The 15,349-nt window shown below is 38.3% G+C and overlaps 1 protein-coding gene across 1 annotated transcript; it reads left to right on the top strand.

Annotated features, from left to right (window-relative positions):
- Nucleotides 1-2,771: 2,771 nt before the first annotated feature.
- On the top strand, nucleotides 2,772-14,248 carry STEAP2 (STEAP family member 2, metalloreductase). The gene is made up of 4 exons (XM_010148343.1): nucleotides 2,772-3,263; nucleotides 5,227-5,754; nucleotides 7,378-7,542; nucleotides 13,943-14,248. The coding sequence occupies exons 1-4, from the start codon at nucleotides 2,772-2,774 to the stop codon at nucleotides 14,225-14,227; spliced, it is 1,470 nt and encodes a 489-aa protein (XP_010146645.1). The 3' UTR covers nucleotides 14,228-14,248.
- The last annotated feature ends 1,101 nt before the right edge of the window (nucleotides 14,249-15,349 follow it).

The following is a 15,349-nucleotide window of genomic DNA, read 5'->3' as shown; positions in this document are numbered from 1 at the left end:
CCGTTCGGCCAGCCCCTCGCCTCAGCCCTCACCCCGTAAGTTCTCGCCCGAGCGGGTGATCACAAATCCACTAACTGCCCGTCTTTGTGGTTTTTCGTTTTAATTCAGTAGCTGTTTTTCCAAGAGCAGGTTTTCACGTCTGTGTCACCTCCTGGCTGACATAGCTCGGTAGTGTTTTCTTAGCTTATCTAGGGGCAAATGTCAAATTGATATCGCCTCTACTATTTTTTATGTCTGTGAAGCCAGATATTTTAGAAAAGAAGGTTGGTTTTGTTACAGTCTGTTCCTGAACAACCCACCTTAGCTACTTCTTATCACCTGTTTTCCATCTAACTATTTACAAATTGACTGCTCAATAACGTGATGTAAAATCTGTCTGGAGGCTAAAGTTAGGCTAACAGGTCTTTGCTTTCCTCAGCCCTCCCCCCTCTCTTTTAGAAGTATGTGCTAGTCTGCCTCTCTTGTCCTCTCTGAGTTCTCAGATGTCATTTCAATCAGCATTTTAAGCATCAAGGGTGGATTTCCTAAGTGCTGACTGAGGATCTTTATCTTCTCTTTAACTTCATCCTTTACTCCTAACTTACCTTTTTCCACTTTGACCTCACCTTCTGTCTCCCTGTAAAAGCAATTTTGTTAAATATCTATTTGCAATTAACCTTTCTGCTCAGGGCTGAAATAAAGAAGACATTTAACACTTTGTCCTATTTTGTGTCACCTATAATTTGTTACTTTTCTCTTAAGTTCAAAACCTTGTCTTCTGTCTTTTATTGTATTTATGGAACCTTAGCTTGGTACCCTTTATGTCCTTCACTAAACCATTTCTGTACCGTTGCTGTTCTGCTTTTATCCCTACATGATAGCACTGTCTCTTTATACTGTTCCTTAGCCATGCATGCACATACTTTTTTTTTTAATTTTTGTGTGATTTTTCAGGTCATTAAAGCTGATGCAGTTGAAACAGTCTTAACAGTCCTTCCTCTGAATTACTGTTGTGCATTTAATATAGTCCCTTTCAGTATCTGCCAGCTCTCTGATCTCTTCCACATTTTAGATATTTGCCCTAGAGTCCTGTCTGCCTAATCCCTGCATTTTTTTTCATGAAGCCGATTAGGTTTATTCTGTTTCTCACACCCTACTGTCCTTAGGACAGTCAGTGAGAAACTTTGTCCAGTGGGCCAAAGTCAGCTCACCCAAGCAATTCATCATATCCAAATCGCCCACTCTCCTAAGGATCCTTTAGACAAGAACTGAAAGTAGGCTGCAGTATGGTTAAATGGTGCCGGTAGCCCATTTCCTCATGGCAGTTCCCTTTCTATTCCCAAAGTTTTGCAGCACCTTCATGCCACATGGCATGAACTGAAATGGGCCTCTGTAATCACGTGGTGAATGCATACGTGTTCTGTCATATCCAGTTGATGTATATCTCTTATCTGATCAAAATACAGCTATTCTCATTATATTCCTGGATGAGAACCCATCATGGGACAGGAAATACTGGTATTTTAGTCACATGTTATGTACATTTCAGGTCATGTGGTAAGAAATAAGTCAATGTTTATTCAGTGCATGCGTGGAAATCTGCGTGATGTGCCTCTGCCAGAAAGATTCAGTGTTAGAATATTTTCTTAGAATACTGATTTTGTGTCACTTTCACATATTGCTTTCTGTCTTTAGAGTTTCAGCCCCATTTCAGTGAGTTCTTCCCTTCAAGTCAAAGCTGAAATGAAAAGTGACCATGCTTTTAGTAGCTTTCTCCAATTTTTGAAACACAAAGCTACTTTTGATTGTGAGAGGTTGTTCACCACACATACTAGCCGATGGCTGGGTGAAGTCTCCCACTGGTGACTAGCTACCATCATGTCAGCTCTTGGATGATGACTCAGGAAGAGGTTCATGCACCTCCTCCTGTCTATGTGGTCTGTTGTTGGTTGCTCCCAAGACAGCAACCTCATAGTTTCTCTTTGCTCCTTCTTAGCTTGCCTTTCTTTCCTCATTGCTTCCTTCGTTTTCAGAGCTCGTTCCTGTCATACAGTGCGGAACCACATGTCATAACTGGTTTCATGTGAAGACTTCCCTCCTGGGGGAATGTTCCCTTGTTTCTTTTAATGCCTTTTTGTCTTTGTTGCAGATTTACCACAGTTCTTTTGCCTCTTCTCTCCAAAGCTATACCAGAATTTCTTTTAATTTTCATGGTGGTAGCCATGCCAATTGCAGCTTTGAGGCTTTTGCATCCCTTCCTTCCTGGCAAATACAGTATAGCATGATAATAACCTGCATGAGCTTTTAATGGAATTCAGCTTCATGAACTCACTGTCCTTACATCAGCCATGGGCCAGCTATATCTCTACCTTCTAATATTTTCCATAATTACCCCATTTTCCTTACATGTTTCTTCTCATTATTCCACGGAACATTAGTTTCAGGAGCACAAGGTTATCTTGTGCTCCAATATTCTGAGGCAATGGAAGATAGGGAATAGGAGAAGATGAAAAAAATGTCATTTACTTCATTAACTGTATTTTTGAAGTGCTTGAAGCATTTTATGTTTCTCCTTGTATTAGTGACACATTGCAAGGCAAAATTGATAAAATTGATTAGCACTTACTTTATTAAGGAGAAAATATAACATGAAACTTAGAACCACATATTTAGCTCCCAGAGATGTTTATGGATTCTGTTGTCTTGTAAAATTGTATGATGCTGCATTTTCCTTCTTTTTTCTTTTTTTTTTTCCCCAGAAGAAATCTTTATAGGTTTGGTGTCTTGGAAACATGGAATCAATCTCTATGATGGGAAGTCCCAAGAACCTCAATGAAACTTTTCTACCAAATGTTGCCAATGGCATCAAGGATGCCAGTAAAATCACAATAGGCATCATTGGAAGTGGAGACTTTGCGAAGTCATTGACAATTAGGCTTATCAGATGCGGGTACCACGTGGTTGTAGGAAGCAGAAACCCTAAACTTGCTGCCGAGTTCTTTCCCCATGTGGTTGATGTCACTCACCATGAAGATGCAGTAGCAAAAACAAACATCATTTTTATAGCCATACACAGAGAACATTATGCCTCTTTGTGGGACCTCAAGCATTTACTCACTGGTAAAATTCTGATTGATGTCAGCAATAATACAAGAGTAGACCAATATCCAGACTCCAATGCAGAGTATTTGGCATCACTTTTCCCAGATTCCCTGGTTGTCAAAGGATTCAATGTTGTTTCTGCTTGGTCACTGCAGTTAGGACCAAAGGATGCCAGCAGACAGGTAAATGTTATATTTGTAGTAATTACCTTGTATGTAAAATGAAAATGACAGGAACTGAATGTAAGCAGCCAGAAGTCAAAGGATTCATCCTGCTTGACTTAACATACCTAAAATGTTGGGCCCTTAAGTTTTAGTAGCCAGTAAAACTTTCCAGTTCATCTACTGTAAGACACATTAAGTGGTCCAAATTGTAACCTGGGATGCTTTTTTGTCTTTAAGGATTGCAGATATCATGGCTATTAGCTTAGTCTAGGCAGCTGACCTTTAGATGACTGCAGACAGGAAAGTAGTTGGGTTTTACTCTATTCTGTAGGAAATATGTTGATTTTATCTGTTGTGGTCTACACAAGGATAGAGGTAGTCTTTCCCAGTGTAGTTTAGTTTCACTATTGGTTTACACAGGGTGAGCTATTGAAAAAGATGCACAGAAATCTGAGGTCCTGATCCCAGGGCTCAGGAGTCAGCTGTTCTAAAAATGCTTGCATTCAACTTAACAGCAAAGTGAATGAAAGAAATTTTCTAGCTTTCAGAATGCCCCAAGATGTTAAATGTGAGGAAACAGAAGGAGGCACAGATGTTTCTAAGTGATCATTCATTTGATCCGGGACTGCTTGGGAACACCGTGTTCAAATTCCTTCGCAGTATGTTCCCCAAATCCATCCTGCATGTAGAAAAGGCAGCTTTATGTTTGTCATGCTTTGCTGAAGTGATACAAAGGATTTACGCCTCTGCAAGAACCCAGTCCTTCACGGCTTTATGGGCTCACAGAACTGCATAAGAAATGACTGGTGTAGTGTGACTACGGGAGACTAAATTGAGTTTTCTGGCACTTCAGGTAGATTTTAAATGGAATGCAATTGATATGGAATTAGCATAATTTAAAAAAAAAAAACAACCCTCACTGTACTATTTTTATCCCCTTTCAGAATAGCACTGCACTATAAGTAATTTCTGTCAAAACTGATCGTGTTTGCTGTAATGCAAATCATCAGCAAACAGCGTTAGGCAAACTATAGCCCACTGTAAAGTTTAAAGGAACTTGAAAGTACTTTGCAGCAGTGCATTTCTTCCACTATGTAATAAACTGGTCTTTAGAGGGAGTTCTTATTTGGTGGCTAGTTTTTGTATTTTCTGTTAAACATTCCATTTTTGTGGAAATCTGGATTGTGAAATTAACATTGTTATACATGGAGAGATTACACAGTTCTCTGCTTTGCATTCTGTTTATGGTAAAGCTGGTTTAGGGTCGTCATTCAAGACTCCTGTATTTTTGAGAGACTCATGATTTTTTGAAATGCTTTTAGCCATTGTTTCTAGTTCAGTCCTGTAGACATTTCAGTGTGAGGAGTTTCAGTGTGCAAATTACCAGGGCATCTCACAGTCAGATCATTATTAACTCCAAGAAAAGCCAGTTTTGTTTTGGTTACACTGTTTTTAAATCAGTGTCCATATTTTCATAGAACCACAGAATGGTTTGGGTTGGAAGGGACCTTAAAGACCATCTAGTTCCAACTCCCCTGCCATGGGCAGGGACACCTTCCACTAGACCAGGTTGCTCAAAGCCCCATCCAGCCTGGCCTTGAACACTTCCAGGAATGGGGCATCCACAGCTTCTCTGGGCAACCTGTTCCTGTGCTTCACCACCCTCTCTGTGAAGAATTTTTTTCTGATATCCAATCTAAATCTACCCACTTTCCATTTAACCCCGTTACCCCTTGTCCTGTCACTACAGGCTCTTTTTAAAAAGCCTTTTAAAAGAGCCTGTAGTGCTCTTTTTCACTTTGCCTGGATTTGTATATTGCTTTATTCTTTCCTTGGTGATAATAGCTGGGATAACAATGTACAGTTTTAGCAGTAATGCTGTGGTTTTGTCCTAAATGCCCTTAAGGGTTTTTTGTGTTGGCTTTTTTTTAACCTTTGAGTCTTCTCTGACCACAGACAATTCGCTTGACTTACCCCACAGGTCTATATATGCAGTAACAACATTCAGGCTCGCCATCAAGTTATTGAGCTTGCCCGTCAGCTCAGTTTTATTCCTGTTGATTTGGGGGCATTGTCATCTTCAAGGGAGATTGAAAACTTACCTCTGCGACTGTTCACACTGTGGAAGGGGCCTGTAGTGATTGCCATTAGCCTGGCAACGTTTTTCTTCATCTATTCCTTCGTCAGAGATGTAATACATCCATACGTCAGAAATCAGCAGAGTGACTTTTACAAGATCCCCATCGAGATTGTGAACAAGACTCTACCAATTGTTGCTATCACTTTACTTGCCCTAGTGTATTTATCAGGACTTATTGCAGCTGCTTACCAGCTTTACTATGGTACTAAGTACAGGCGATTTCCACCCTGGCTGGACAACTGGCTCCAGTGTCGAAAGCAACTTGGACTGCTCAGTTTTTTCTTCACAACAGTGCATGTGGCTTACAGCCTTTGCTTACCTATGAGAAGATCAGAACGATACTTGTTCCTCAATATGGCATATCAACAGGTAAGCCAATCTTTACTTCAGTAAGTCATAAATTCCTTGGCTGTATGCGTGTGGCTCATGAATACAAGCTGTAAGTTTTTTGAAGCTGTTCCACTGTTTTCAGCAGAGAATGATATGGGTTGTCATGCATAGCTGATGCCGAATAAGAAGGGAGACTAAAAGAAACATCTGTGCATTGTGCTCACCTCCTGGGTCAAGCTGCAGTGAGGTTTGTGTGTTAGGGGGCATCAAGGATGTGTCCTGCTTAAATCCCTGATAGTTAATATACACAAGGAGAATGTAGAATAGACAGGATAAGGGTAACAGCAGGAAACTTCTGAGTTTCTGAGGCATGTTGCTCTCTGTATATACTTAACGTGTGGGGGAAATGTGTGTAGCGTAAGTGCGTTTACAAGTGTGAAAAGTATAAGGATAAACAATCTAATAATGCTTACAGATACATTTGTGTTTACAAAATGAAAATGCTGTTACTTTGTAACATTTTGGACCAGTGGTAAAAATATTTTATTCATTAAAAATGTTGTGAACATGATCTATTACAGGCAATGGAGATTGACTCCCTTCCCAGGAGCAATTGGTCTTGCATAACCCTGAAACAATCTCTGCCAAATCTGTCATTCTTTAGAAGAGGGTCTGATGCTCCTGTCTCTCAGCAAAGTAGCTTATTGTCACCGTTGAAGTGGCAGAAAAGCAGTGTTACCATTCAGCACATGAAACGTGCAAGAAAGGGAGATGTGATGGAACAGAAAGAAAAACAAACTAAGGGAATCAAATCAAATGGAACAAATTAACAGGCATTGGATCCACAAATTCTGAAAGGGCTGGCATGAAAAATTGAACTTAAAAGGAAGTCAGGAGGAGCAAAACTATAAAAGGCAGCAAGAAACTGTAACTGTTGACACTTAGTAAAGGACCCACTGATAACTTTTACTAAGAAATTATCTTGGTTTTAATAATATTGTAAAACTCTGACTTGCTAATATTCCTAGTGAACCTCTTTCAAGACAAGCCATATCATAATAGTGCACCTGAAGGTGGAAAAATAATTGAATATCCAAGCCTCTTAATTGTTAAGGACCTGAGTTGTTTCTTTTTTTCTGGTAAAGCTCTTCAGCAAGAACCATCTTGGATGTATTTGATGTCAGTGGTGAAAGAGGAAAAATAACTGGGACTCAGCATACGGAGCTGAAGCAAAAACAGGAAATGATACTAAGCTATGTCTAAATGTAACTAACTAAAAACATACTGCAGGTTTACCCTATTTATGTTACAGAATTTAAGTTTCCAGGGTCTGAAGAACACACCTACTTTTCTACAGTCTATATTAATGCACAGATTTATCTTTTTTTTTAACATAATTTTTATAAGTAGTATATAGTGTTACATTTTCTTTTTTAATAACTCATCTAAGTTTCCATGTTTAATATATGTTTAATCTAACAAGAGCCAATATCAGCAGTAAGGAAATAGTTGTTTTTCTCCAAGACATGAGGAAACCTCTGAAATATTTGACCCCATTTTATAGTTGTCCTGTAACTGTAGACTTTTACTCAGCAAAATAACTTCTGTTGATATTTTTAAAATTCTATAGAATAAAATGCTTCCTTTCTGCTTTTTCATCAGGTTCATGCAAATGTTGAAAATTCTTGGAATGAGGAAGAAGTGTGGCGAATCGAAATGTATATCTCCTTCGGAATAATGAGTCTTGGATTGCTTTCTCTGCTGGCAGTAACTTCTATCCCTTCAGTAAACAGTGCCTTAAACTGGAGGGAATTCAGTTTTATTCAGGTGCGTTACTTTTTAAACAAGGGGGATTTCTTGTTAATAAAAGTTCCTTGGTTATGATGATCATGATGATGATCACTAACAAACGCACTTTGCCACATGGTGAGAGCTTTTTTCCCCTCTCTGGTTAAGTTACTAAAAGCAACATATCCTTACTCAGCACTTATATAACCAGGAGGGCACATTAAGCATTTCATGGGTGTTAGAATAGAAATGTGTATTTTACATTTCTTGTTCTTAAATACCCAACTTAGCTAAGACCAAATAAACACTAATCTATTCCTTTTCCCTTGCTAGAATTTCTTGTTAAATTCAAATTAGATAAATTTGGACAAACTCACTGAAGGCAGTGATACTGATCAAATACTACCGTATGTATATGCACACAACTGTTAAAATCGAAGACTTAACTTGTCCTGCAGGATTTTTATTGCACAGCCCTCTGACAGCCACAGTGTCATTGATTCATTTTTGCTTACCCTCCACTGTGTGGGAATTAACACGGGTCTCTACTGAGTTATTCCCATTACCTGAAAATACCCTTTAGTAAAATATCAACCTTTGTTTATTGAAAGCAGATCTTTTCCAGGTCCTGACATGCATTCTGCTGCCCTCCTTTCTCAGATAAATAGCTGCAATGGGTGGATCTAACCAGCATAAAACACTGAGAAATATAGGCTTTAATAAACAGCTTAATGTATGCTTTCAGACAAAATGGCCATTAGTTCTAGGTAGTAATCAGTGATCAGAAATGTTATTAGGATTCAGTCTGATGATACGTTTTGTAAGTGTGTACACACAGTTTTGGCTGTTGTTATGTTTTGTTTTGTTCTCTGACTTTGGATCCAGTACTCTAGTCTTAACTCAGTCTTTTCTGATTAACATTTTGTCAACATGGCCACTGTAAATAATATTGTCTAAGTCTTAGTCCTGTCAGATTTACAAATTCCTACCTTCAGAACACAGGCAGTGACTTTACTGTTCAGGGCATAAGCTGTGCTTCATGATTTACAGACACTTTAAAAGGAGTGATGGGTAACAGTTCTTTAGCTGTAGTTATCAGAGGGCTTCTGTCTGTAAAGTATGACTTCTCTTCCCCTAGGGTTTCCCTTGTTGGAACACTCCAGGTAGGCCTACAAAAAGTTTGCTTAAAATTTTTTCATACTACAGTTCTGACAGAGCTGTTCATTCTCACTTATGGCTCTGAGCCTTCGGAGGGAGTGAATACCCATTTTGTATTGTTACAACATCCCCGCCACAGAGTTCTCTGTGCGGGGACAGTGGTACTGCTGTTGGGTGATGTAAAGCATTAGTGCAAAAGGGAAGAATACATATTTACTCGTGAGTGAGGTGATGCCTTTACCCGGTAATGGCCTCCAGCCACAAATCCAGCATTTGTGTCTTATTTTTCCTTACTCAGATTTCCAAATTTCAGCCTTGTGGTTTGACCGAGTCAAAAACCACACAATAATCTCATAGTGATGTGCCTACCAGGGCATTTTTTATTGTGACATATTTACTGCAGTTATTTCCACTGTAAATAAAGTCAGAATAGTTCCAAATGTAAGCATTTATTAACTTTAATGAATCATCTGCCAGTATTTTGAGGAACTTGATTGGGAGCAAGTTGTTTGCTCTGGATGTATGTTACAGCTGATACTGCATTACATGCTGAAGAGAATAATATTGATAATGAATTACTATAATTTGCAATTTTTAATCACAAGAAAATGAACTACTAAAAATTTCCTCCAAGTTAATGATAATTAAAGATACTTTACTTTGTCATTAATTACTCCCCAAGATGTAAGTTGTTCTTCATTTAGTTACTTGTCCTTCAAAATAGTCCTCTTGCTTTATTCAGTCAGGAAACAAACTTTCAGTTTACCTCACTAAAGGAAGAGGAGTCTGCGCTTCTGCACAAGTTTCATTGTACCCGGTATGCAAGTAGAACAGATAGATACATCATAATACTTACTGTCTTTTGTATATTTCTTCTATTGAAGTGCAATATAATAAATTAAATTTGAACTTAATTTTCTCAGTCTTCTCTGAGGCAGGGGACAATCAGTGGAATTATTAGCCTGTCATCTCAGTGCTCCTTTTTGTTTAGCTGGCAAAAGCAGTATGTCTCTAGCTTTAGTCCTGAATCTCAGGTGATTTGCCACAATAATTGCTGAGCTTGTTTTGCATCTGACAGATGAAGAATCAGTCAGCCAGCATGCTCAGTTTCTCACCTCAGCACTTCCCACTGAGAACAACATACTATTGCTCATCTGCATAAATACAGTTTCATTGAAATAAGGGTCCAACATCTTCTAAAGAGTTTTACTGCTAAAACGCTCAGCCTTGATAGGAAAATCTGGGTTTAAGATTAACAAATTATTAATATATATATTGTAGGCTATTTTCTAACCATATTCCTGTAGTACAAGCAGCATCTCCGCCACCTACAGTGGTTCAAACAGACCTCTATCACAATCTTCCTGACACTGTAAAATACCTAGTTGTGAATGGTTTTGCTCAGAAATCATTGCTGGTTTTGATAGCCCAATTTATTTTGGAAATGCCTTCATCTCACCAACCCTGGTTTCATAATACAGGTGTTAGCAGCCCCAAAAATTCCAACCTGCTTGGTCAAGGGAAAAGGACTTTGAGAGGAGAAGCAGTGCAGGCTCTGCTCATTCCCTCAGAGTATGAATATGAACAAAGTGAGATACAAGAGGGTTGAATAGCAATGCAAAAGGAAGTTACTGTGTCAGCCCTACCAGCAGCTAAGAGACCAGCAGAAAACTTGGAGTTGCTGCAGTACAGAGCTGACCACTGTAAAAACAAATACTTGATCACTTCTTGATGATTCAGAGAGAAACACTCAAAACATGCAGATGGAGGAGCCACAGAATGTTCAGCAGGAGATCCTAGATGATGGAAACTTAGCATGAAACTTTACAGGCATCTTGACATAGCCCAGAGTTGGAGCTTACTGAGGGAAGAAGCAGGGAAGAAGCTGGGGCTCACAAACTAATGCATCAGTTTTCTTCAATGACACTTCAGTCCTTTTTATCTTCCAAACATACTTGGGAAAGGAACAGAGGAATACATGGGCAAGAAATAAAAATAATTCGTATTTTGTCAGAGCAGGCAGAATAACCAGCCTAAACCTACACACTGCAAACAGAAAAAAGACATTTATTGAAACCAGTCCTTGAGTGTTCATGTAAAATACGTGGAAATGGAGAATGTTGTCTGCAAGCAGTGCTGCACCAGGTTCTTCAGCCTTCTGAAGGAAGTTAAACTGCAAATATCTAATGTAAGCATGGATGACTACTGCTTTTGTTTTCCGGTCTGAGTTTCAAGTCCAAAGCACATCACTCAGAGTGGCAATGGACAGAGCAGACTGGCTTTGAAAGCTGAGCTTTATGCTTCTTGGCAAAATTCAGCGCAAGTCTGCCATTGGTGTAGTAGGAAGCTGATCTTTTGTAGTCAGTCCTTTTGACTGCTAGCACAATCCTGAAATTTTTTGGAGACAGTATTACTAAAACTTTTCTTGTGCAGACACAAGAAGGAAGGGCTGGCCTGCTTTGGTTTTCTTACAAGAATAGGATACTTTCCCCCAAGAGTAAACAAGAGTGAGGACTGAGTATTTAGCAAGTTTATGAGTAAGATTCCAGTCAGAATTGCTACAGCCTGTTTGTAAATGTACCAATATCCTGTTACTCGGGGAATCTGAAATCTACCTTGCATAAACGTAGGCTTTGGAAAGTACCTTTTGTGTTACAAGTTGTTTGGAACTACTCGACCGTTGTGAAGGTAGAAAACCCTGAAGATCTGTCCCACAGCAGATTTATCTTTATAGATGTACATCTCCCTGGTAACATTTTAGGGGTTTTTCCCCTGCCTCTTTTCCACTCTTCTAACACCTGGTTTTTTTTCTCCAAACAATGCCAGTTTGTCAAGTTTATCAGTGACCTTGGAAGGGAATCGCCCACATCAGCTGAAAAAAATTACTTTGATCAGGAAGGAGAAGGAACAGATGAGGGAAGACTTAGAGAAAAGTTAAAAGATTGGAGAGTCCATAGGAAATGCGCTGTCTATTATTCAGCTTCCAGGAAACAACGTGTTACGGAAGATAAGGAAGCAAAGCAGCCAGAAGTGTTCTTCCCCTTTTCCCAGCAGCCATCCTAGAGCCCAGGCAGAGAGTTCCCAAGACTTACAACTGATAGTGCTACTTATTCACCAGTGTGAATTTAGTAGTGAAGGAAAGGTATCCCTTCTTGCTTCTTTCAGAAGTCCTCTGCTCTTAAAGAAGGTCCAAGCTTGCTTCAGTCAGTTCTGAGTTTCCTCCTTTCACTAGTGTACAGCCACTGCTGTAGTCCTTGAAAATTTGCAGATACAGAAAAATCAGTTCTTTACAACAAACACAGAAATTTTGTACTGACACAGCCTCGTACACTGGGGTTTTACTTAAGTAGCAAAGGCAGCCAGTCTTGCTTGTACTTCCAGAAAAGTCATTGTCAGTAGCTGCAAGCCAGGATAAATGCTCTTAATGGAACATTCTAGTGCAGATCTTCCCTGACTGAACAAATCAAAGACTGCAGAATGCAGTTGTGTGGAGAACATCCTCTTTCTAGCTAAGCAGTGTTATTACTGTCAAAAAGTACAGCACAGAAATACAGCAATTAAGGGCCTGGTAGAAGCTGACAGAAGCCTCCTGTAAGAGTGTCTTTGTTGTCAGATTTTTGGATGAGTGGTTTAAATGGTCCAGTACGTAGTACCACATGCCCTACCAGCACTTCAGAGAAGCATATGGCAACTTTCCACTGGGAAAAAAACATAACTTAATAGCGGTGCGTTGTATGTTTTTCTTGTCCTGTGCTGTTAGTTCTAAGTGTTCTGATAAACGTACCAATGTACTTCTGGCTTCCATTTTGACCATTGGATAGGAAGACATATATAGTTGTCTCAAAACTGTAGTTTGCAGATGATATTTAAATAAGCATTAAAAACTTTTTCTGACATTTCTGGGAAGAGTCTGTATAGCATTTCCCTCTTTTTTTCTTTTTCAAGAATTGTCACAGTTCTCATCAGTAAGCCCGATGAAGAAATGAGGGATATGATTCACTTCTGGCTTTTTGCCTCCTGGCAGTGATCTAACAGCAATGAATTCAGGACAGTCATACGAGCAAAAAACTGCAATAACATATTTGAACATCAGATTTGATTGTATTGTTTGCTGCCCAAATTTCTTATCAGAACTTCCGTTCGGATACTGCATATGCCATTTCCATATCCACAAGTGGTTGTGTGATTGTTCTGTTTCATATGGAGTATTTTGGGAGCAAATTGTTCTTTTTAAAAAAGGGTGTTGCATATCTAAAATATACCAACGTAGTTCTGAAACCAGTGGCAAAAGAACACAAAAATATTGCTAAATTAAAAAACACGGTAGCAATCTCTAGAAATTAACAAAAGTATTATCCTTTTTATACCATTATATCTGTCAATCCATGCAAATGCTATGAGCTCAGACATTCTCCTTTCCCTAGAAACTGGTTAATCTTGAAGCAGAAAGAGTTAATTCTTTCACTAACTATTACAGAGCCTTAGGCTGCATTTTTCTTCGCCTCTCTGTTTACTGGAATTAAATCAAAACTTGGTAGCTGGTTACCTTTCTTAATACTCATTCTCTGTTTCCATGATTTGTTACAAATATTTCCCAACCAAGTTAGTTGTTACATCAGTTTTGGCCAAAAAGAGTTTTTATTATTTGATCACCACTAGAATTCAAAGCATAGTAGTCTGTTTTTTACCATGGCCTGGGAAAGTCAAGGTTAATACATTTAATTCAAGTCTGCAGAGCGATACAATTAGTGCGTCTATGCTAACTTGAGACAAGTGGATATAGGCCACTGTGAGCAAGAAGCAAACTGTACCCCTCAGAGTGATAAAAATCTGGAGTGTTACACCCGGATCTCTTCCAGCAGAATTGCATTGTTCTATAATCATGAATCTTGGAAGGGATCTACCCTCATAGCTAAGAAACAGGGAATGCAATTTCCAATCACAACTGGTGTTAGTCCAGTAACTTCACTGGGGATTGTTCCTTGTTTGCATACATATCCTGCAGTTGGCTTCCATTACTTAGAATCTGGGCAAACATCATCTTCATTTCAGCTTTGGCTAAGGCCTACAGATGCTAACAGAGATACGATGTAAATCAGTGTTCAGTCCAGTCCGTAGTTTTCAGAACATGTGAACTTAAAACCACATATTGCTAATTTGAAATAGTGTATAAATAAGATATTTTAACGTGATGTCTAATAGAAATGGTAACAATAATGGGTTAGAGCTGTTGGATGAAGGATCAAGCACTATTATCTCTTTTTTTTGGTTTTTTTCAAAGTCGACACTTGGATACATTGCTCTGCTCATAAGTACTTTCCATGTACTGATTTATGGATGGAAAAGAGCCTTTGAAGAGGAGTATTACAGATTTTATACACCACCAAATTTTGTTCTTGCCCTTGTTCTGCCATCCATTGTAATTCTCGGTAAGATTATTTTACTTTTGCCATGCGTAAGTAAGAAACTGCGGAGAATTCGAAGAGGATGGGAGAAAAGCCATGTTATAGAAGAAGCGAGTGGGTCTGTTCCACATCTCTCGCCAGAAAGGATAACTGTGATGTGATGATAGGCTAAAATTTGTTAGCATTGTAGGAGATGTTTGGGTTTGGGATTTTTTTTTTTTCATAAATTTGTGGGCTTGGGAGTTTAGTCAGAGTATGAGTAAAATCACTGTGGACTTGCTTGGCATATAGTACAAGCTCTTAACCAAACTATCAGAAATCTGTAACTAGAAGACTACTACTTCAGATAACTGCAAAGATATTTATTTTAATTACAGAGGGCAAATGGTTATGAAATCAGATGTTTTTTTAATGCTCCTTTGCACAGTTATATCACAACACTGTTTTGTTATAACCATGCTTTCCAGGTATTCCTTTGATTTAGAGCATATGTATCAGAGTGCTATTTATTAATACCATGTTTTCTGGGCAGTGTTTCTTTCATTAAAACCACATTTCTGAGTTAGTGAGTTCAGAACATTGACTAATAGAGTTAAGTACTTAGGAGATAATCAGGTTTTGAAACAAATTAATTTTTTAATGATATATTGCACATGTACAGTATATTTATTTGTGTGTGTATTTGTTTTACACTATTCCATGATTTGAATATGCAAAACCAGTTTCAGTTACGGTGTTAGTATACATCTTGTAAGCAAATAGCATTGTACTAACAAGAGTCATATTTTTCAAAGTATCACATAGAATTTTAGATTTTTGGCAACTCTTTATTTCCATATACCACGTGATGAAAATTCAAAATGCTGTTATATATGTATTGAAAGACTTGCAGATATGTGTGCAAGCAGCTAGTTTTTGATTTTAGAATGCTTTTGAAGTATCAGGAAATATTTTAAAACAACAACAACAACAAAAGGCTAAGAAATCTGCAACAATAAAAATCCATTTTCACTGTGAAACTTCCAGTATATTGGTACAACAGGGAAGCATCACAACACTCATGTTCTATATGTTTCTACACTGGAGTTTCAGTTATATATGAATTTCCCAGAGTCTGTCTTAAATTCTTAGTATCTTTTTGTGCAAATCCAATCTTCTATTTTTATATAAAGGTCTTACATTTACAACAAATGTCTCTGGGATATGCCTGAATTTTTGAGAAGCAAAAGTATTATTCTTATACTTAAAAATTAATTTATCTCTAAAACTTGACATTTGCATTT

Source organism: Eurypyga helias, unplaced genomic scaffold (genome assembly GCF_000690775.1).
Source record: "Eurypyga helias isolate BGI_N326 unplaced genomic scaffold, ASM69077v1 scaffold44333, whole genome shotgun sequence".
NCBI classification, from domain to species: Eukaryota; Metazoa; Chordata; class Aves; order Eurypygiformes; family Eurypygidae; genus Eurypyga; species Eurypyga helias.
Note: the sequence above shows the minus strand (reverse complement) of the source record. Positions and strands in the feature narration are given on the sequence as shown.

What these genes read in the sequence shown, in the direction of transcription:
- STEAP2 (XM_010148343.1), top strand. Translation starts at nt 2,772, where the DNA reads ATGGAATCAATCTCTATGATGGGAAGTCCCAAGAACCTCAATGAAACT. An exon ending in TCAATATGGCATATCAACAG is followed by an intron (nt 5,755 to 7,377) that starts GTAAGCCAATCT and finishes CTTTTTCATCAG; the next exon opens with GTTCATGCAAATGTTGAAAA. An exon ending in GGGAATTCAGTTTTATTCAG is followed by an intron (nt 7,543 to 13,942) that starts GTGCGTTACTTT and finishes TTTTTTTCAAAG; the next exon opens with TCGACACTTGGATACATTGC.